The sequence below is a fragment of the Salmo salar genome, chromosome 11 (assembly GCF_965601325.2).
Source record: "Salmo salar chromosome 11, fSalSal1, whole genome shotgun sequence".
NCBI lineage: Eukaryota > Metazoa > Chordata > Actinopteri > Salmoniformes > Salmonidae > Salmo > Salmo salar.
This window is the reverse complement of record NC_138301.1, coordinates 110,327,351-110,351,044: the sequence shown is the minus strand read 5'-3', so window position 1 is coordinate 110,351,044 and position 23,694 is coordinate 110,327,351. Positions and strand designations below refer to the sequence as shown.

Sequence of the window (23,694 nt, the reverse complement as noted above, 5' to 3'; positions counted from 1 at the left end):
AGACATTTTTATTGGGTGGTTCGAGCCCAGGAATGCTGATTGTCAACATTGCCAAGCTGTGGTATATTAGACAGTATACCAACAGTATACCACCGGTATACAACATTTATTTTTACTGCTCTAATTACATTGGTAAGCAGTTTATTATTGCAATAAGGCACCTTGGGGATTTGTGGTATATGGCCAATATACCACGGCTAAGGACTGTATCCAGGCACTCCGCGTTGCATCGTGCATAAGAACAGCCCTTAGCCGTGGTACATTGGCCGTGTACCACACCTCTTCAGGCCTTATTGCTTAATTATAAAACATGTGTTGCTATGAAGACGTGACGTTACCTGATGCCAGTTCAGCACCATGGACAGTTCCCCTCAATGCACTGCAGTGAATGGATGAATACCCAGTCTTAGAAGTATATGAGTTGTTTTATTTGGTTCAATGACTTATCAGTCCAAAACATGCATACATACCGCAGAAAAACACAATTCTTTGAATATGATAAACTGAGTACTACCGGACTCCCTGTTTGATGGAGTAGTTTAGGTGGGAGTTTTATCCGCAAACCAATAAACCCCTTTATACTGAATGTGTTCATTAACCCCCTTGGTTTTATGTGAGGAGTACAGAGTGAATGGTTAATTAAGCTATGTGTGAAATGATATGACTCATACGCATGGCTGGATATCTACATACATTACAGTACAGGTACTACAGGCTCACATTGACAAAACCACTAAAATACAACACTGAGAGAAATCAACATCATATAAAGCTGTTAACATTTTTTATTGATGGTTCTTCCTATGAGGTATTCCAGTTTCTTCTTTGCTTTGGTCATCAGCCTTTCAATCTGGACAGCCATCAACAGCTTTGCTCCATTGAACTTTGCAGTCCCTCATTCCTCGTCTTCTGGAATGTACTCAGCCTCAAGGGTTACATGCGTTCTGGGGATTCACAAAACACATACAATAAATATGGCTGCTGGGTGACTGTCACAGATGACTACAGTGAATGACTACAGTGAATGTGCTAAAGTAATGTCATAATTAGAATCATTCGATTCAGTCACGGGATCATCTGATTCATCTACAGTTGTTTGAACTTCATTGAAATACAACCGCGGGTGCCTTTATGCTAGCGCTATACAATACTGGTGATCGTAAGGGCAAAGCCTGCCCTCTATAAAGACCAGAGTTCAACAGCCCTCCAATGAACGGGCACTTCACATCAAAGGTATGTCTACTGTACATTAGGGTCTATAAGTCTGTTGGATAGAAGCTCACCTTCACTCTCCCACCGGGAGACCTCTGCAGATCATAAAGGAAACACGAAAACAGCACAAGGTCACGAGGCAGTACAAAATGACTTTCAAATGTGCATAACACAGACTATGTTTTATTAAAGCTGAACACTGCGGTGCTACTAATACGTATTTAAAATGATATCCTATAATGTTTTACTCACACATCTGCTCATGTAATGGGGTAGATTTTGTAGAAGGGAAAAGAGTTGAAAGGTTACATTAGTAACATTGAATAGCAACCTTGAATGAGTAGAGAGTGTCGTGGAAAATTGCAAGATTATGTTATAATGCTTGTATTGTATTATAATGGTTGTTTTATTCGACAGAATAGAGTATTCTGTTAACTATTGTGTGTGTGTGTGTTTTACTGAGGATGGGCCTCTATGAGATAGCCCTGACAGAGGAGATTTACGATGTCTTTGGGTAATAAAGAGCATTCCAGAGAACATGAGCTAATGGTTCTGTTCTATACCGTACCAGGGAGAGACGGTTCCAGTTTGGAGTAGGAGGACCAGACACTGGTCTATACAATGGAAACTGTTGACACAGCAGTTGCTGTTTGCTATGTTTTATAGATATCTTTCATACAAATCTTAACCTTGTGAACATTCAATGTATCTGTTGTTCGTCATGTACGTTGAGAGGGGTGTATCTTTGCTATAAAAGATCTTTGTACTTTTGTGTTGTCACTTTCAATGGCGCATCATTGAAAGTCAAGGGCTATTGCAAAGCTCTTATCATTAAAGATGTAGTTTAAGTATAACTCTGACTGGTGTGTGAAGTTTGTAACTCTCCTCATTTGGTAATGCAGAAATTAGCCACCACAAGAGAGAGACATTGCACCCTCACCACATCAGTTTTACTTTGACAGTTTATTAGATATGGTAAATCCTATTATTCATTAGGTAACACTATTACTTTACCTTGGGGTTTGGGGTTCATGAGGATCAAGGGGAGCTCCACCTGTACATCACTGGCTGTGAGACCTCCCAACAAGCTGAGTGGGAGTGAAGAACATAATTGGTTAGCATTTAATATTTTCCTCAATTTCAATGTAAAACATGGCATTGGCTTACAGGCAAACATGTATTTAATCTAAGACTTACCCTCCTGAAGACACCATCAAGTTGACCTTGATTTTGTAGGAGACCAAGATTCCCAACACTTCTTTATCCATACCGTCTCTCATACTGATGAGGAGTAAGGAGAAGACAGAGATGGACTCAGGTTGTTTGTGTCTAGATTTGAATGTGAAAATAATGTAGACTGCCACTCACATAGTGTTGGAGGCTAGGTTTGTGTCCTCATCCTTCAGTCTGCCGTCCAGTGCCAGACCGCGCTTCTCCTTGTTGTCAGCCAGTAGGGGGGTGATGGTGAGGGATTTATCAAATGTGCTATTGGCATCTATTGTCTCTCTGTAGGAGAAGGTTGGAGATGTTAGTGGATCAGGAGAAGAGCACTTCTTAGAAGATGATGAGGAGATGGTTGGTTTCTGTCTACTCACCCAAACTCTTGACAAAGTACGGTTTTGGTGTATTTGTCCGCGGAGTAGAGCACCACATCTGTAGTCTGGTCAACTGGAGGAAAGAGCCCACTGTTATAAACTTAAGAATAGTATTTTAGTTCTAACATTCAGAGTCAGCAGTGATCAACTTACCGGTGACTTTAATTTTTGTCACTGTTTTGGTGGTTTCATTCTTGACTTTGACGTTGACATTGATCGGATCTCCATGGTAATAGATCTGATATCAATATAAGAAAAACAATTCTACTGTTTGCAACCCCTTTTTGTCATGTATTCTAATATAGCTGCTACAGTATATGCGCTGTAGAAGCCGGTGAGGATTTCGGTTTAACTCACCTCCTTATCCAGAGAGGCCTCCAGGTGGACAGGCTTGTCAGACATCATGAAGCTCTTGCAGATGTCAGCCTTGGGACCAGGAGCACCAGTTGCATCTGGGGCAAACTGGATCTTACGGACGATCAGACGGGCAGTGTCTCTACAAGGATGGAGGGAAAGTGGGAAAGAGAAGGAAGGAGTGAGACAGGGAGACAGGGAGACAGGGAGAGAGAGAGAGAGAGCGAGAGAGCGAGAGAAAAAAAGTGTCAGAAAGAAACAGTTGTTTTTACATGTAGAGAATTTTCATGTCTTATTGTGTAAAGTATTTCAATAAAAGAAGATGAGTATTTGGACAGCCACTCACTTCTTGTCAAGTTTCTCTTCTGGGTCTGCCACATCTGAAATGTAGGTCTTCACTTCAAAGTCCACACCGCAAGCCTAGGTAGACACAAAAGGCCAATGTAAATATCATGAATCATTGAATTTAATATATCTGGGGTAAAAAAACATATAAATAGCAAGGCAAGAGCCTACCTTTCCAGCATCATCTGGTCCTGGCTGGAGTGTGACAGAGCAGGGAAGGTTTACGGGAATGTCGAAAGTGAAGGCATGGCCCTGCTCTCCTGCCTTCTTGAGCAGGCAGTCATGCATGGGAGTGAGGGTGGGTTTGTGGTCAGCAGCAGGGTACAACTGGAGGTGCTTGAACCAGATGTCTTTCCTGAAGGACAGTCCAATGACATCCAGGTCCTCACGGCCATAACGGAAAGCACAGGCCAGCTGCACAAACACTAGAGACCAGGATAAACATTAGAGACCAGGATAAACATTAGAGACCAGAACAAACACTAGAGACCAGAACAAACACTAGAGACCAGGATTAACACTAGAGACCAGGATAAACACTAGAGACCAGGATAAACATTAGAGACCAGGATAAACATTAGAGACCAGAACAAACACTAGAGACCAGAACAAACACTAGAGACCAGGATTAACACTAGAGACCAGGATAAACATTAGAGCCCATGATAAACACTAGAGACCAGAACAAACACTAGAGACCAGGATTAACACTAGAGACCAGGATAAACACTAGAGACCAGGATAAACATTAGAGACCAGGATAAACACTAGAGACCAGGATAAACATTAGAGACCAGGATAAACACTAGAGACCAGGATAAACACTAGAGACCAGGATAAACACTAGAGACCAGGATAAACATTAGAGACCAGGATAAACACTAGAGACCAGGATAAACACTAGAGACCAAGGATAAACATTAGAGACCAGGATAAACATTAGAGACCAGGATAAACACTAGAGACCAGGATAAACACTAGAGACCATGATAAACATTAGAGACCAGGATAAACATTAGAGACCAGAACAAACACTAGAGACCAGGATAAACACTAGAGACCAGAACAAACACTAGAGACCAGGATAAACACTAGAGACCAGGATTAACATTAGAGACCAGGATAAACACTAGAGACCAGGATAAACACTAGAGACCAGGATAAACATTAGAGACCAGAACAAACACTAGAGACCAGGATAAACATTAGAGACCAGGATAAACATTAGAGACCAGGATAAACATTAGAGACCAGGATAAACACTAGAGACCATGATAAACATTAGAGACCAGGATAAACATTAGAGACCAGGATAAACACTAGAGCCCATGATAAACACTAGAGCCCATGATAAACATTAGAGACCAGGATAAACATTAGAGACCAGGATAAACACTAGAGACCAGAACAAAGAACAAAGAACAAAAAGAATGTGTACCTTTCTTGCCTCCAAGGTCTGCAGGATCAATTTTCACCACTCCCTCTGTAACAACGATGGGGAGAGATTTTAGAGATTCTCCCCTCAACACAAATGTCTAAACTTACGATACAGAAGTGCCAAGTATAAAAGTAAGAGTTACCGATGGAGTCCACATTCTGAACATGGTCGACGTAGTCTCTCTTTCCCAGGTAAAGGGTAAGCTGAAGATAAGAAGAAAAAAATGGTCAAACAGAATGTTTCTGGAGCTCTATCACATTTATCACAAATAGGTGATGGTCTTTACTTCTATGGGGCAAGTATTAGAGAGACAGAAAAGGTTTTCGCTTACTGCGCCATTCCCAGAGGTTTTCTTGTATACCCTGAGAAAATATCAAACCAAACGGTCAGCAATGTTTAAAACATTTCTCTGTCTTACTTTAGTAACCAAAGTAGCACATTCTGCAAGGATTAAACACTCTATGTTAATTTCAAGTAGTGAAAAAACAAAGGTTTATCGGAAGACAAATTATCAATCAACAGTCAATCAAATGTGCAAAGGTATGCAAATTATAATGACACAACCCGATATAAACATATTATTTATACAACATTATGATAACTGACATGTTTTGTCCAAAATGCTTCCTAATCCTGAGAGTTTGGAGATGTGTTTGTCAGACCATACTGAGGGCAGAAGGTATCAGTCAGGGTCGTACATTGTCTTACATGAGCAGATGTGAGGAATTAACCCTTGAGTGTAATATTACCTAACTGACTGGATTTGAGTCAGGCTGTAAGCCCCCCTGCATGAGTGACCATTCAACACGTAGTGCTTGTGGTATTCAAGGGCGCTCAAGTCAAAGCTGCAGCCTTGCCTGCCTCTCTCTCGAATCCTGTTGAACTGACTGGAGCTCTCCTCTCAGTAGTCCTCAGGGAAACCTATTATTGACTTTCACTAGCACCTTATGGCAACTCGAATCATGCAACTCAATCTATGCAACTCAACCCATGCTGTTAAAACCTACAGAAGAAGGCACAGTGATGCCGAAACATTGGTAAATACCCAATAAATTACTGAGAGTTTATATATGGAGTGTGCTACTCTCTTTATTTTGATAGTTTAAAACCTACAGAAGAAACAATGCTCTCCTTATGGGAGATGAAAACTCTGACTTAAGGCTAATGTCACTAACAGATGGACAAATCCTTTGTGAATGATAACACTTCATGGTATTAATATCCATGTGCTGAGTGTTGGAGAGAACCCATGTTATTTCCTGTGTTATTTCCTGACATAGTCAGCAGTCCTCTGAGTATTAAAGGGATTTCTTGACGTTTTTGTTTGATACATTTTCTTATTCTGCACAATTTAACAGATACCATGGAGTAGGGTTATAACAGATAGGCCTACATGAGATAGATAGGAACACGCTTAGAAGAAAAGGTGCTATCTAGAACCTAAAAGGGTTCTTCGGCTGGCCCCATAGGAGAACCCATTGAAGAACCCTTTTTGGTTCCAGGTAGAACCCTTTCGGTTTCTATGTAGAACCCTTTCCACAGAGGGTTCTCCATGTAACCCAAAAGGGTTCTACCTGTAACCAAAAAGGGTTCTTCAATGGGTTCTCCTATGGGGCCAGCCGAAGAACCCTTTTGGAAACCTTTTTTCTAAGAGTGTATTAAAATAGAGGAGTGTTGCTACATCTCAGTAGAAAAGGTTTCTAAGTGGAATTCTTCCCATGTGTGCTTCTAAAGCGTAGTGAAGATGAGGAGGTGCATATAAGAACATCTACTCTGTGACACCTGAGATAGTCAAAGTTAGATGTAGTGGGTGAGAGAACAGGTTAATTCAATAGATCCATCTGCCTCTGGGCTCTCTACAGATATGGTCTGAAACACTTGCAAACAGCCAATTACATTGGCCGAACAAACAAAACAAAGTTTTACTAGTAACATAGTAATAGTAATATAGACCATGTATGACATTCAATAACGTTGCAATGCTCTCAACATGTAGTCTAATTGAAAATCAGGTGGGGGCTTACTTAGACATTTTTCAGCAATTTCAGGAATTCTTTCTGTGGAAGACAAAACAAAACAAAACGTGTGAGTTCATGAAAATGACAACAAAAAGTGAATCTCAATCACAATCAGGCATAACCCCTGATTCACCAATGAGTTATGGATGAAAGGATGCTGTATCCGTGTTGAGTGACAGGGAATAATCTGGTGGAATGAGATTACAGCATCACTGTTAGCTGTCCTGAGCCAAATCTTGGCTGGGATTTAGCTTTTCAAAGTACTGCTGCTATTGACAACGCTCATCTAATAGACTGCAGAGGCACAGAGACCCTAACAGTAGCTAAACGTAACCTGGGCAGGATTTACAAGGTAGCACATTGTTATGTAATACTCCATTCTAAACGGAGGGGTTTCATCCTCACGTCCGTGGTGGATTACACATATTGACCAAGGCTTCCCAAAAGCATTCACAAGGTCACAAGGTGTCTTATTTTCCTGAAACATTTACAGCGGATAGACGAAGATAATAAAATGAGATCATAACAGTATCAATACTCATAAAAGGAATAAAAGAAGAATAAGAATTATCTCATTTTAGTCTAACCAAAAAATAAGTTTAAATCCACTATTGACATTTCTCTGTATTTTGGGACTGTATCACTTTCTATCCTCAACAATGTTGCTGTCCATGGTCCAGATCTCAATACAAGACCGGTATTCAATCAATTACAGTAGATTCCTGGATAGTGCTTCCAGAAGTGTCCCAAATGGATACATGCACAGGAGGTTGGTGGCATCTTAATTGGGGAGGATGGGCTCATTGTAATGGCTGGAGAGGAATGAGTGAAATGGTATCAAATGCATCAAACACATGGTTTCGTCCTCCCCTCAGCAACCTCCACAGACACCATGGTATTGATGACCATGGTGAGCGGCCTTCTTGAGTTGCATTTAGAAAGTGTTACAGAGACTACCTATATAGTTTACAGGTAGTAGTTGGCTATATTTCATTAGTAAGAAGTTAAGACTGGATTGTCAGCAGTCAGCTGTCTTTATCAGAGAGATCTGTTCCACAATGTAATAGCAGCACATCTCTCCTACAGATGGCAGACACTGCCAGTGGGCTACCAGACACTGCCAGTGGGCTACCAGACACTGCCAGTAGGCTACCAGACACTGCCAGTAGGCTACCAGAAACTGCCAGTAGATGACCAGACACTGCCAGTAGGCGACCAGACACTGCCAGTAGGCTACCAGAAACTGCCAGTGGGCTACCAGACACTGCCAGTGGGCTACCAGAAACTGCCAGTGGGCTACCAGACACTGCCAGTGGGCTACCAGACACTGCCAGTAGGCTACCAGAAACTGCCAGTGGGCTACCAGACACTGCCAGTGGGCTACCAGAAACTGCCAGTGGGCTACCAGACACTGCCAGTAGGCTACCAGAAACTGCCAGTGGGCTACCAGACACTGCCAGTGGGCTACCAGACACTGCCAGTAGGCTACCAGAAACTGCCAGTGGGCTACCAGACACTGCCAGTGGGCTACCAGACACTGCCAGTAGGCTACCAGACACTGCCAGTAGGCTACCAGAAACTGCCAGTGGGCTACCAGACACTGCCAGTAGGCGACCAGAAACTGCCAGTAGATGACCAGACACTGCCAGTAGGCGACCAGAAACAACCAGTAGGTGACCAGACACTGCCAGTAGGTGACCAGAAACTGCCAGTGGGCTACCAGACACTGCCAGTAGGCGACCAGAAACTGCCAGTAGATGACCAGACACTGCCAGTAGGCGACCAGACACTGCCAGTAGGTGACCAGACACTGCCAGTAGGCGACCAGACACTGCCAGTAGATGACCAGACACTGCCAGTAGGCGACCAGAAACACTGCTAGTCGGCTACCGGACACTGCCAGTTGGCTACCAGAAACACTGCTAGTAGACTATCGGACACTGCCAGTTGGCTACCAGAAACACTGCTAGTAGACTACCGGACACTGCCAGTAGGCTACCAGAAACACTGCTAGTAGGCTACCGGACACTGCCAGTTGGCTACCAGAAACACTGCTAGTAGACTACCGGACACTGCCAGTTGGCTACCAGAAACACTGCTAGTAGACTACCGGACACTGCCAGTAGGCTACCAGAAACACTGCTAGTAGGCTACCGGACACTGCCAGTAGACTACCAGAAACACTGCTAGTAGACTACCGGACACTGCCAGTAGGCTCCCAGAAACACTGCTAGTAGGCTACCGGACACTGCCAGTTGGCTACCAGAAACACTGCTAGTAGACTACCGGACACTGCCAGTTGGCTACCAGAAACACTGCTAGTAGGCTACCGGACACTGCCAGTTGGCTACCAGAAACACTGCTAGTAGACTATCGAACACTGCCAGTTGGCTACCAGAAACACTGCTAGTAGACTATCGAACACTGTCAGTTGGCTACCAGAAACACTGCTAGTAGACTACCGGACACTGCCAGTAGGCTACCAGAAACACTGCTAGTAGACTACCGGACACTGCCAGTTGGCTACCAGAAACACTGCTAGTAGGCTACCGGACACTGCCAGTAGGCTACCAGAAACACTGCTAGTAGACTACCGGACACTGCCAGTTGGCTACCAGAAACACTGCTAGTAGACTACCGGACACTGCCAGTTGGCTACCAGAAACACTGCTAGTAGACTACCGGACACTGCCAGTAGGCGACCAGACACTGCCAATAGGCAACCAGACACTGCCAGTAGGCGACCAGTCACTGCTAGTAGTCTACCGGACACTGTCAGTAGTCTACCAGACACTGCCAGTAGGCTACCAGACACTATCAGTAGGCTACTAGAAAGACTGCTAGTAGTCTACCAGACACTGTCAGTAGTCTCCCAGACACTGCCAGTAGGCTACCAGACACTATCAGTAGGCTACTAGAAAGACTGCTAGTAGTCTACCGGACACTGCCAGTAGTCTACCGGATACTGCCAGTAGTCTACCAGACACTGCCAGTTGGATACCGGACACTGCCAGTAGGCTACCAGGGATTTAACCCACGGCCATTTCCAGTATCAGATATCAATGAATTAGATTGAGAAGCCATATGCCTGAGTGTTGTACATTTTACTGCAATTACAGTGGGGATGCTATGTTACTTTTCTATCCTTGACCTGAGTGACAAAAATAATCCTTACAATGTAATTCACTTAATACCTTTTACTATCCCCTACTAAATCTGACTGACATGGGTATTAACAGGCCAGACAGGAAAGACCTAAGTGTTTACGAAGTCAGGGTTGAGCTGTTCCATGCTACTATAACATTTGAGGCTCCTAATTATGCAGTGCGTAATGTTCATTGAAGCGCAACAGTTGTTGTCCCAATGTCAAAATATAATTGGTTTGCTACAAGTTGAAGCATGTACCAACTTATTTTCAACTATATTACAGCGGTTTAGACAGCATCAATACTGGTTTAAAGCCAGTTGAAAACTGTGTAGGCATTGAAAGTTTGAATTATTCTACCTATTTGCAGTTAGGACGTCCTCTGTTGTTATAATGTCCTTCTGATATTCACAGAGTAAGGCTTTGTCTCTTCCGTCATCCCTCCCACTACAAAACTACAAAGCTGTGAAGCAAAAAGAATGGTGATGTCTTACCTTTCTTAAAGATATCAGTGTTCCACTGACGTTCAAATCCCTTGAGTGTTCTGTGGTTAGAGTGCAGTCTCTGACTGTTGACATCACTCTTTATAGCCGGACCTCTGACCCCTCCCCCGACTTAACTTTCTTGTTTAAGATGCTGTTGTCTGTCTCTCAATCCAATTATTCAATAAGCAAACACCTTTTTTGACAACATATGGTTTAAAAATACCACAGCCAACTGATTTAAAACGTGCAATGCACAGTAAAGTACTCCCAGGGACAGAGACATGACCTTGATTTATGGTAAGTATAAAACAACAGTGATTCTCTAAAGCCTGTTGTTGGTCCTGTGGCTTACAGTATGCTGAACATCTAATACTCACAGGGTATTGCACTCTATAGGAAAGAGGCCTACCTTGGTAATTGGCTACAATACTTTGTAAATTAACTAAACATTTCACCTTTGAGTGTGAAAAAATGTACACTATTGTTCACAAGTTTGAAGTCACGTAGAAATGTCCTTGTTTTTGAAAGAAAAGCACATTGTTTGTCCATTAAAATAACATCAAATTGATCAGAAATACAGTGTAGACATTGTTAATGTTGTAAATGACTACTGTAGCTGTAAACGGCAGATTTTTTATGGAATATCTACATAGGCATACAGAGGCCCATTTTCAGCAACCATCACTCCTGTGTTCCAACAGCACGTTGTGTTAGCTAATCCAAGTTTTTCAATTTTAAAAGGCTAATTGATCATTAGAAAACCCTTTTACAATTATGTTAGCACAGCTGAAAACTGTTGTGCTATTTATAGAAGCAATAAAATTGGCCTTCTTTAGACTAGTTGAGTATCTGGAGCATCAGCATTTGTGTGATCGATTACAGGCTCAAAATGGCCAGAAACAAAGACTTTCTTCTGAAACTCGTCAGTCTATTCTTGTTCTGAGAAATGAAGGCTATTCCATGCGAGAAATTGCCAAGAAACTGAAGATCTCGTAGAAAGCTGTGTACTACTCCCTTCACAGAACAGCGCAAACTGGCTCTAAACAGAATAGAAAGAGGAGTGGGAGGCCCCGGTGCATAACTGAGTAAGAGGACAAGTACATTAAAGTGTCTAGTTTGAGAAACAGACGCCTCACATGTCCTCAACTGGCAGCTTCATTAAATAGTACCCGCAAAACACCAGTCTCAACGTCCACAGTGAAGAGGCGACTCCGTGATGTTGGCCTTCTAGGCAGAGATGCAAAGAAAAAGCAGTATCTCAGACTGTCTAATAAAAAGAAAAGATTAAGATGGACAAAAGAACACAGACACTGGATAGAGGAAGATTGGAAAAAAGTGTTATGGACAGACAAATCTAAGTTTGAGGTGTTCAGATTACAAAGAAGAACATTTGTGAGACAGAAAAAATGAAAAGATCCTGGAGGAGTGCTTGACGCCATCTGTCAAGCATGGTAGAGGAAATGTGATGGTCTGGGGTGCTTTGGTGGTGGTAAAGTGGGAGATTTGTACAGGGTAAAGGGGATCTTGAAGAAGGAAGGCTATCGCTCCATTTTGCAATTCCTTGCCATAACCTGTGGACGGTGCTTAATTGGAGCCAATTTCCTCCTACAACAGGACAATGACCCAGAGCACAGCTACAAACTATGCAAGAACTATTTAGGGAAGAAGCAGTCAGCTGGTATTCTGTCTTTAATGGAGTGGCCAGTACAGTCACCGGATCTCAACCCTATTGAGCTGCAGCTCGACGGTACGTAAGAAGTGCCCATCAAGCCAATCCAACTTGTGGGAGGTGCTTCAGGAAGCATGGGGTGAAATCTCCTCAACAAATTGACAACTAGAATGCCAAAGGTCTGCAAGGCTGTAATTGCTGCAAATGGAGGATTCTTTAACGAAAGCAAAGTTTGAAGGACACAATTATTATTTCAATTAAAAATCATTATTTATAACCTTGTCAACGTCTTGACTATATTTCTTATTCATTTTGCAACTCATTTCATGTATGTTTTCATGGAAAACAAGGACATTTCTAAATGACCCCAAACTTTTGAACGGTAGTGTATATTTTCAGTTTGCAAAACATATCTTATATGTTGGCTACATTACTAGTTTAGCTGAATTAACTTAAATATTGTGTTCATCTAACAATATCTGCTTAGTGCTGTACTGTGTTCATCTAACAATATCTGCAGAGTGCTATACTGTGTTCATCTAATAATATCTGCTCAGGCTAGAACTATACATTTGAGGTTGCATGAACAAAAATATGGACTTTTTTTTAACCACTGTTGATGTTCACATCTCGGTAACACTTTGCCTAAAGCATTCCGGTTATAATGCTTTATTACTTGTTATTACTTGCTATAATTTATCAACCTTACAATGTATCCTGGACACATCATAAGTGATGTAACCTGGGTTCAATGGGTGTTTCAGGTCTTTCAACATCAGACGCCCTCGCCCAGGCAACCCAGCCAAGGTTGATCAGACCTCGACTTGCGTCCAAGTGGCTTTTTCAGCTGCCTCGTTGGTGCTGGTGATGGCTCTCCAGTGATGCTGCCTCGTTGGTGCTGGTGATGGCTCTCCAGTGATGCTGCCTCGTTGGTGCTGGTGATGGCTCTCCAGTGATGCTGCCTCGTTGGTGCTGGTGATGGCTCTCCAGTGATGCTGCCTCGTTGGTGCTGGTGATGGCTCTCCAGTGATGCTGAGTGTGCTGCTCTGTGAAGGGATTGCCGAGCAAAACCCCTGCAGCCTACTTCGATAGGCATGTGCCTTCCAACCCTGCTTGCAGCAGTCGATGACCAGTCCCTTGTACTTGGCCCTCTTCTTCTTGTACACCTCTTCTAGACGGTCTTCCCAAGGGACTGTCAGTTCCAGAATGATAACGGTCTTTGTGGACTCTGAGACCAGGGTGACCATCTTACCAAAGCTCTTTACTGGCTTTTCCGAGATGGTTGGGATCAACTTTCCTGCAATGTTGAAGCGTAATCTTTCCACGACCTTGCCATTCTTCAGCACCATGGAACTCGACTTTGTTGGCTTGAAGCTCATCCTGGCCCATTCGAAACAGCTTCTCCAGCCCTTGCAGAATCCAATTGTATCCTGGCATTGACTGTAGTGACTGTCAGGTCGTCCATCAAGGTCCTGATTGATGACTGTCGCAACCCAGATTTGGTTCAGAGGCCCCAGCACTCAGCTTCAGCAGACTTCACAATCATGTTAATCGCCAGGGCAACCTGTCTGTGTCACTCTGATGTCACTGACCCTGCTGAGACTCTCCTGCAGAACCTGTCATAGTAGTCCAGGATAATAATAATAGTAGTCCAGGATAATAATAATAGTCGTCCAGGATAATATTAACAGTAATCCAGGATAATAATAATAGTAGTCCAGGATAATAATAACAGTATTCCAGGATAATAATAATAGTAGTCCAGGATAATAATAACAGTAGTCCAGGATAATAATAACAGTATTCCAGGATAATAATAATAGTAGTCCAGGATAATAATAACAGTATTCCAGGATAATAATAACAGTAGTCCAGGATAATAATACCAGTAGTCCAGGATAATAATAACAGTAGTCCAGGATAATAATAACAGTTGTCCAGGATAATAATAGCAGTAGTCCAGGATAATAATAACAGTAGTCCAGGATAATAATAACAGTAGTCCAGGATAATAATAATAGTAGTCCAGGATAATAATAACAGTAGTCCAGGATAATAATAACAGTAGTCCAGGATAATAATAATAGTCGTCCAGGATAATAATAATAGTAGTCCAAGATAATAATAACACTAGTCCAGGATAATAATAATAGTCGTCCAGGATAATAATAATAGTCGTCCAGGATAATAATAACAGTAGTCCAGGATAATAATAACACTAGTCCAGGATAATACCTGGCAGTTTTCCATTGACAAAAGCAGTGTCGCAAAAAAATCAGTGCAACATTTTTCATGGAAATGGCAGATGTAAGACAACAGCAGATCAAACAAATATTATCAGTTCAACAAGGGTGGGTTGGTTTTTGTAGACATTTCGTTATTGAGATAAATCATGATGGAAATGCTGTTTTTCGAATGAAAACTAAATACATTTATTAAACTATAAAAACAATGTTTTTTTGCAAGACAAGAATTGCTTATGATGTGTCCTGGAGCATCAAGAAGATGTATTGCTTTACATTGCAATCAAATTGTTTCTGATCTCTACTAGGCCTACGTGCCTACAATGGCACGGACCATTGAATTATTATAAAGAATATTAGGTCACCTCTTGCATTCTATCCATGCTGGCTTTTGCGGGCTACCTGAGACATGAAACAGATTTGTGGGACGGCATACAGGCTGTCGCCACTTTATTAATGCACAATTTGCCTAAATGGATAATGGAAACACTTCAACCACTTTATTCAACATACTCAACTAGGTTTTTGAGAAAAAGTGTTAGGCGTTACTTGTGACATCATTACGTCCAGCTGTTTTTATCAACACAACACAGTTTAATGGAAACGCACCATGGCAGGCAATTGGCCGGCAATCTACTTTCCATGCTAACTTTCTAAATGTCGACAAGAAATCACTGGACAAGTTAATGGAAACTTAGCTAGTGTCTCATTATAAGGCTTATATCATGTCTCTCTATACAGTTGAAGTCGGAAGTTTACATACATTTAGGTTGGAGTCATTAAAACTCGTTTTTCAACCACTCCACACATTTCTTGTTAACAAACTATAGTTTTGGCAAGTCGTTAGTACATCTACTTTGTGCATGACACAAGTAATTTTTCCAACAATTATTTACAGACATATTTTTTCACTTTCACACTTCCAGTGGGTCAGAAGTTTACACACACTAAGTTGACCGTGCCTTAAACAGCTTAGAAAATTCCAGAAAATGATGACATGGATTTAGAAGCCTCTGATATGCTAATTCACATTATTTGAGTCAATTGGAGGTATACCTGTGGATGTAATTCAAGGCCTACCTTCAAACGCAATGCCTCTTTGCTTGACATCATGGGAAAATCAAAAGAAATCAGCCAAGACCTCAGAAAAAAATGTAGACCTCCACAAGTCTGGTTCATCCTTGGAAGCAATTTCCAAACGCCTGAAGGTACCACTTTCATCTGTACAAACAATAGTACGCAGTATAAACACCATGGGACCACGCAGCCGTCATACCGCTCAGGAAGGAGACGCGTTTTATCTCCTAGAGATGAACGTACTTTGGCGAGAAAAGTGCAAATCAATCCCAGAACAACAGCAAAGGACCTCGTGAAGATGCTGGAGGAAACAGGTACAAAAGTTTCTATATCCACAGTAAAATGAGTCCTATATCAATATAACCTGAAAGGCTGCTCAGCAAGGAAGAAGCCACTGCTCCAAAACCGCCATAAAAAAATCCAGCCTATGGTTTACAACTGCACATGGGGACAAAGATCGTACTTTTTGGAGAAATGTCCTCTGGTCTGATGAAACAAAAATAGAACTGTTTGGCCATAATGACCATTGTTATGTTTGGAGGAAAAAAGGGGAGGCTTGCAAGCCGAAGAACACCATCCCAACTGTGAAGCACGGGGGTGGCAGCATCATGTTGTAGGGGTGCTTTGCTACAGGAGGGACAGGTGCACTTCACAAAATAGATGGCATCATGAGGGAGGGAAATTATGTGGATATATTGAAGCAACATCTCAAGACATCAGCCGCTTGTTATAGACCCCCCTCAGCTCCCAGCTGTGCCCTGGACACCATCCTCTATCGTCAGAGTTCGTACTGTTAGGTGACCTAAACTGGGATATGCTTAACACCCCGGCCGTCCTACAATCTAAGCTAGATGCCCTTAATCGCACACAAATTATCAAGGAACCTACCAGGTACAATCCCAAATCCGTAAACATGGGCACCCTCATAGATATCATCCTGACCAACTTGCCCTCTAAATACAACTCTGTTGTTTCCAAACGAGATCTCAACAATCACTGCCTCATTGCCTGCGTCCGTTATGGGTCCGCGGTCAAACGACCACCTCTCATCACTGTCAAACGCTCCCTAAAACACTTCTGCAAGCAGGCCTTTCTAATCGACCTGGCCCGGGTATCCTGGAAGGATATTGACCTCATCCCGTCAGTAGAGGATGCCTGGTTGTTCTTTAAAAGTGTTTCCCTCACCATCTTAAACAAGCATGCCCCTTTCAAAAAATGTAGAACTAAGAACAGATATAGCCCCTGGTTCACTCCAGACTTGACTGCCCTTGACCAGCACAAAAACATCTTGTGGCGTACTGCACTAGCATCAAATAGTCCCCGCAATATACAACTTTTCAGGGAAGTCAGGAACCAATATACACAGTCAGTTAGGAAAGCAAAGGCTAGCTTTTCAAGCAGAAATTTGCATCCTGCAGCACTAATTCCAAAAAGTTTTGGGACACTGTAAAGTCCATGGAGAATAAGAGCACCTCCTCCCAGCTGCCCACTGCACTTAGTCTAGGAAACACTGTCATCACTGATAAATCCACAATAATCGAGAATTTCAATAAGCCTTTCTCTACGGCTGGCCATGCTTTCCACCTGGCTACCCCAAACCCGGCCAACAGTTCGGTACCCCCTGCAGCAAGGACAACAAATCAAGATATTGGAGTGGCCAGCACAAAGCCCTGACCTCAATCCTATAGAAAGGCCTACAAACCTGACTCAGTTACACCAGCTCTGTCAGGAGAAATGGGCCAAAATTCACCCAACTTGTTGTGGGAAGCTTGTGGAAGGCTACCCGAAACGTTTGACCCAAGTTAAACAATTTAAAGGCAATGTTACCAAATACTAATTGAGTGTATGTAAACTTCTGACCCCCTGGGAATGTGATGAAAGAAATAAAAGCTGAAATAAATCATTCTCTCTATTATTCTGACATTTCACATTCTTAAAATAAAGTGGTGATCTTCACTGACCTAAGACAGGGAATTTTTACTAGGATTAAATATCAGGAATTGTGAAAAACTGAGTTTAAATGTATTTGGCTAAGGTGTATGTAAACTTCCGACTTCAACTGTATATCTGGATCCTTATGACATGCTAACAAGGCATCATACATAGCAAAGTGTTACGGAACTTCCTACGCAAGTGTGGACTTCCACTTATGAGACACTGAAGCAAAGAGAAACTGGTATCTTTGTGAAATGTTGGTCCCACAGAGCATATCAGAACACTCCCTCCCTGCTAGGACATGCAGGTCTACGTACCTTAACAGATGCTCCATGAAATGACTTGAAAAGTGACCCCTGGACACACAATGAAGTACCTGGTGATATTACTGTAATGAGGGGAAATTAAATTAAGGTTCTTACAATTAACAGCTTTTGCATGTTTTAGCAATTGCAATTTCCCCACTTGACAAATTAAATTCCTCACATTTTGCAATTTGAATAAATGTGTTTTTAATTTTGAACCAATTAATAAACTATTATGATTTACGGAAGGAAATATGGTATTGTATTTATTTTTCACAACCATCCTAAATCTAACCATCTTGGTCCTTAAATAACTGCACTCAGGCTGTAACGGTTGTCGTCGGATAAAGCGGACCAAGACCAACGGGGATATGTGCAATCATCTTCTTTTTTATTTAGTTGGCAAAGAAGGTGAACCAAAAATAAACACATAAACCAACAGCAAATCACAGTCCTGTAAGGCTTGCCGCTATACACAGAAACAATCTCCCCCAAAACACAAACAAAACACAGACCTATATATAGGACTCCCAATAAGAGGCAACTAAAAACACCTGCCTCCAATTGAGAGTCCAACACCCAATTACCTAGACATAGAAATACTAAACTAGAGAGAACATAGAAATACAAAAAACATAGAACATAACCCAAAACCCAGAAATAATAAATCAAACACCCTTCTAAACAAACCACCACCCTGAACCACATAAAACAAATACCCTCTGCCACGTCCTGACCAAACTACAATACAAATAACCCCTATTACTGGTCAGGACGTGACACAGGCAGATGCAACCCTACCACTAAACCTAACACCAATAATTACCCAGGCACCAAGGCTAACACCTTTGTTAGAAACCAATTAAAACATAAGTCGATTGAGATAACTTTAAAACTCGCTCCTGTTATTCACACACCAAGACCATTAAGTTTCAATCATGTGTTGAAGTGACAGCTTTGAAAGACATTGAAATCAGTTTGAACGAGGAAGAAATCATGTTTATGAAGATGTTTCTACTTGAAAATGAATGTCATCTATTTGCCAGTCACTTTTCATTGCTAGTTGTGAGTTTTGTTGTCCATCTTTGAACAGAGTGTGCTAAGCCTCCAATATTTAGGGTTCTTCGAAAACAGCATGCATCAAGGCTGCCTTCCTTGCTTAGTGTTACTGTTATTAATGGTGTTCTCTACCTTATCTGGTTATCCTGTTTAGTTCTCCTAGGTCTCACAAGGGCACAACCTCCTGGCCTTGCCTTGATTTGTTTCTGATTTCAGGTGACGTTATAGGGCGTCTATACCTGTAGTCATGTGAGCGGATACTGCTATAGTAAAGTTCTTTGTAATTAAGGTAATCCCCTTACCGTTAAGCTCTGTCTTAAATAGTTGTTCTGGAGTCAAATATTTTTAAAGTGGTGAGTGAGTTCAGGTTTGGTGTGCACTTCATTCATTCACTTCACAACATCGAGCTATATACCATTCACTTACCATGTCATACTCCCCCAAACCTTTAAAATACTGTCACATCCCCTCTCTGTCCGCACACACACGCAAAGTTTGAGCTCAACTCTAACAACTCCACTGGGCCAACATTTGACTCCTGGAAGCCTTCTCATCTCATCTCATTGGATTAGGGATCCTAACACCTGTCCTCTCCAGCAGAAGAACCAGAAATATGATTCAAGGAGTTCCTCTGCATCATCCTGACAACCTCTGTGAAAAGCCCCAAACTCAGTCAGGTCTATGTACTCATATGAGACGTGAACTTTTCGTAGTACAACCATTGATGTCATGTGGATCTGGAAGTCACTTTAGATGAGTGACATATACAGTAAGACGTGACATGTTCTATTTTCAATTATAAACCAGGTGGTTCGAGCTCTGAATGCTGATTGGCTGAAAGCCATCAGACCGTATACCATGGGTATGACAAAACAATTATTTTTACTGCTCTAATTACGCTGGTAAGCAGTTTATAAAAGCAATAAGGCACCTCAGGGGTTTGTGGTATATGGCCAATATATCACAGCTAAGGGCTGTATCCAGGGACTCCGCGTTGTGTCGTGCTTAAGAACAGCCATTAGCCGTGGTATATTGGCCATATACCACACCCCCTCAGGCCTTATTGCTTAAACATACCCTGGATGACTTAGGCTAGTTGGTATAGCACACATGGTATAACACAAGTTTGGTATCAGCCAGACTAAGAATGCCTAGAAAGAGGTGCCAGATATTATTCTATACTGTAGCCATTATTTCCAATACTAAGTGTACAAGTAGCCCTGGAGTTTCCAAGTATCTGAGGAGTTTGTAAATATCCGTGTTTGAGCATAGGCTTTTGTGGGCAATAACAACTGCCACAGTCTCAATACATTTGCAATGCCAGAGAGTGCAGTGCCAGTCGGTACACTATTCGAAAAAAGGGTTCCAAACGGCTGTCCCCATAGGAGAACCCTTTTGGTTCCAGATAGAACCCAGTTTGGTTCCAGGTAGAACCCTTTTCGGTTACATGTAGAACCCTCTGTGAAAATGGTTTTACATGTAACCCAAAAGGGCTCTACCTGGAACCAAAAAAGTTTAACCTGGTACCAAAAAGGGTCCTTCAAAGTGTTCTGCTATGGGGACAGCTGAATAACACTTTTAGGTACAAGATAGCACCTTTTTGTTTTAAGAGTGTAGGATGCCTTTCTGATGCTTCTCTGGCGTGCCCCATCATAGCCAACCTCTCAAAAGATTCTCCTGTGAGTTTAACTGGGAGTCTCTTAGAACCCAACTCTGATCCACAACACAATCCAATTACAGACTAAGTGAGACGGCAGACAGATTGAGGGAGATTTATCTCTTAATCAATTCAGACTGCTATAGATAGACAAGACACCTGGGGACTGGGAAACCTTGCTTCCAGAACGCCACAAGTCCTGAGCAGGCATGAAGCACATTTCATTCTCTCTCTCTCTGTAAGGCACCGTGCCAGACAGGAGGACTGGTAGAGATGTTTGGCTCGACGTGGTCAGGAAGCTGGCATCCTGCATTCTAAATAAGTCCACTGGCTTGGCAAGGGCAAGCAAGACCGTTGGACCTGTAAGTAAAGGTCGCTGGTTCGAATCCCTCAGCAGACTAGGTGTAAAATCTGTTGATGTGGCCCTTGAGCAAGACACTTAACCATAATACTGTACCTTGAGAAGTCTATTTTTCTCTTTTACAGATGTACGTAGTCCCTATTATTTACAAAGCTGAGGTTGTTGTGGAGTGGATGCTCTGCACTGCCTCACAGTCACTTGCTGTCCAATTTCATGTGGTTCTGAACATCACACCACAGGAATTCCGCCGCTATCCTTGTTGCTGAAACTCTGCTAGCTGCAGTTTGGTTAGAGAAGCATCGCACCTTTTTCATCTCACAAAGTCATCACAGACTATATAGGCTACTTAACTTTCCCCACCCTCTCATATTACCAGCACTGAATTCAGTCATCCATCTATTGATGAGGATATTGGTATCATGAGGTTGGAAAGTGTGAAATGATAATGAAAGGGACCAAATAAATTCCAAAAGGATGTTGCGCTAGCTTCAGTCCAAAAAACTTTAAGTGAACAAAAATAGTGAAGAAAGAAATGACAGAGTTATCCACGAAATTCACCTACAGGTTTTGACAGAATAGAAGCTTATCACGATACTCTGATTGAATATTTTTCTCCCTCACCCACCTACACACACCCCATAATGACAAAGTGAAAACATGTTTTATACATTTTTGCAGATTTACTAAAAATGAAATACAGAAATATCTCATTTACAGAAGCATTCACACCCCTGACTCAATACATGTTATAATCACCTTTCGCAGTAAAATATTCTTCAAGCTCTGTCAAATTGTTTGTTGATCATTGCAAGACAACCATTTTCAAGTCTTGTCATAGATTTTCAAGCAGATTAAAGTCAAAACTGTAACTCGGCCACTAAGGAACATTCACTGTCTTCTTGATAAGCAACTCCAGTGTAGATTTGGCCTTGTGTTTTAGGTTATTGTCATGCTGAAAGGTGAATTCCTCTCCCACTGTCTGGTGGAGTCAGACTGAACCAGGTTTTCCTCTAGGATTTTGCCTGTGCTTAGCTCCATTCCATTTATTTTTTTATCCTGAAAAACTCCCTAGTGCTTAACGATTACAAGCATACCCATAACATGGTGCAGCCACCACTATGCTTGAAAATATGGAGAGTGGTACACAGAAATGTGTTGGATTGGATTTTCCCCAAATATAACACTTTGTTTTCAGGACAAAAAGTTAGTTGATTAGATTTTTTTGTTTGTTGCAGTATTAGTTCCTTGTCGTAAACAGGATGCATGTTTTGGAATATTTGTATTCTGTACAGGCTTCCTGTACAGCTTATGCCTCTCACTAGAATGCAGGTCATTCATTCGACGTTCATTCCGGTCCAACATGGCGACGTCATCTACATTAATGCGTCTGCCAGTTCATTAAAGCCGTTAGATGCAGTTTACATAGTGCATTTTGTTTTATCATGGGTGACAGGATTTTGCACGCATCATTGCTTTCTCTATCATTAATTATGATGGTCCTCTTTAACGTTGCATAGGTTGAAAAACTGCATTCAATTAATCTATAAAGCCCTCCCTTGTGCAAAAAGTCACACATTACCTAACATTGTTACTAGCTATTCCTCAGGGCATTAATGTTACTGACTGTATATCACATTGCATTAGGAGAAAGGTTTCAGTTTATACACAGTTTCAGTGTTGTGCGTGTGAAAGAGAGAGAAAGAGAATGAGAGAGAGAGCGCGAGAGAGAGCGCGCGAGAGAGAGACCCTAATTGACAAACAAACAAACCAAAACAAAGGCAAAGTCTTCTCATGCTTTGTTGAATTCAACTCAATTTGGCATGAGGGTCTGCTATACAAATTGATGGAAAGTGGTGTTGGGGGAAAAACATACGACATTATAAAATCCATGTACACAAACAACGAGTGTGCCGTTAAAATTGGCAAAAAACACACACATTTTCATCGTTCATCACAAATTCCATCAAGACACTATTGCCCTAAAGCAAACAAAAAACTATACATACCTCGGCCTAAACATCAGCGTCACAGTGACTTCCACAAAGCTGTGAATGATCTGAGAGACAAGGCAAGAAGGGCCTTCTATGCCATCAAAAGGAACATAAAATTGGATTTATCAATTAGGATCTGCCTAAAAATACTTGAATCAGTTATAGAGCCCTTTATGGTTGTGAGGTCTGGGGTCTGCTGTGGTGGAAATTCTAACCAATAAGAAGAGACTTTGTTCTTTCTTCCAACAATAATACTTCAATATCAATTAATTGTTGCAATAATGAAGCTGGTCAATGACCACCCACCTGTGATCATTGAGAACCCGAATAATACAGAAACACAAGTGGTTTCTATAGAAACCCCAAAACTGCCCCGGTAGATCTGGCATCATAAGCTACCTTGTTTTCTTCTTGTGGCTATGTGTATCAGGTGTGTGAGGTCATAGCGCACAAACAAGTGACAACGACAGATCCGTTAGTCCTTTCTCTACCAAGCCAGCCTCTGTTCTCTTCATATCTCCACACAGCTGTGCCCTTGGAAGACAGTAAAAGAACAGGATGGACTGAAGAACTGTGGTCACTCTCAGAGGCTCTTTGTCTTATGCCGTGTGAAACAATAACAGGTTGTTCTGTCCCTCAAGTTAGCTCCATCCAGTAGTTGCAAAGAATGTCCTTGACTACATGCCTAGACCAGCTGTGGGGAGTGACTGTGGAAGAGAGGAACCAACACTTTACATAGGCAATGCATTAGTAGTCATGAATATCTCTCACTATTTGTTAAGCATATAGTTGTTAACTATTAATA

At 41.9% G+C, this 23,694-nt stretch overlaps 1 protein-coding gene and 1 long non-coding RNA gene across 2 annotated transcripts; both read right to left on the bottom strand.

Moving 5' to 3' along the window:
• Window positions 1-406: 406 nt before the first annotated feature.
• LOC145859268 (uncharacterized) lies at window positions 407-1,546 on the bottom strand. The gene is made up of 2 exons (XR_014379466.1): window positions 1,284-1,546; window positions 407-944 (listed from the first exon to the last, which is right to left on the bottom strand). It is a non-coding gene; the product is annotated as an uncharacterized LOC145859268 (long non-coding RNA).
• A 208-nt stretch (window positions 1,547-1,754) lies between these two features.
• On the bottom strand, window positions 1,755-10,676 carry LOC106563694 (arrestin-C). The gene is made up of 13 exons (XM_014129500.3): window positions 10,602-10,676; window positions 6,969-7,001; window positions 5,276-5,306; window positions 5,087-5,147; window positions 4,945-4,989; window positions 3,678-3,931; window positions 3,508-3,581; window positions 3,165-3,303; window positions 2,961-3,045; window positions 2,808-2,880; window positions 2,581-2,718; window positions 2,410-2,493; window positions 1,755-2,300 (listed from the first exon to the last, which is right to left on the bottom strand). The coding sequence occupies exons 2-13, from the start codon at window positions 6,974-6,976 to the stop codon at window positions 2,198-2,200; spliced, it is 1,095 nt and encodes a 364-aa protein (XP_013984975.2). The 5' UTR covers window positions 6,977-7,001; window positions 10,602-10,676; the 3' UTR covers window positions 1,755-2,197.
• Between the last annotated feature and the right edge of the window lie 13,018 nt (window positions 10,677-23,694).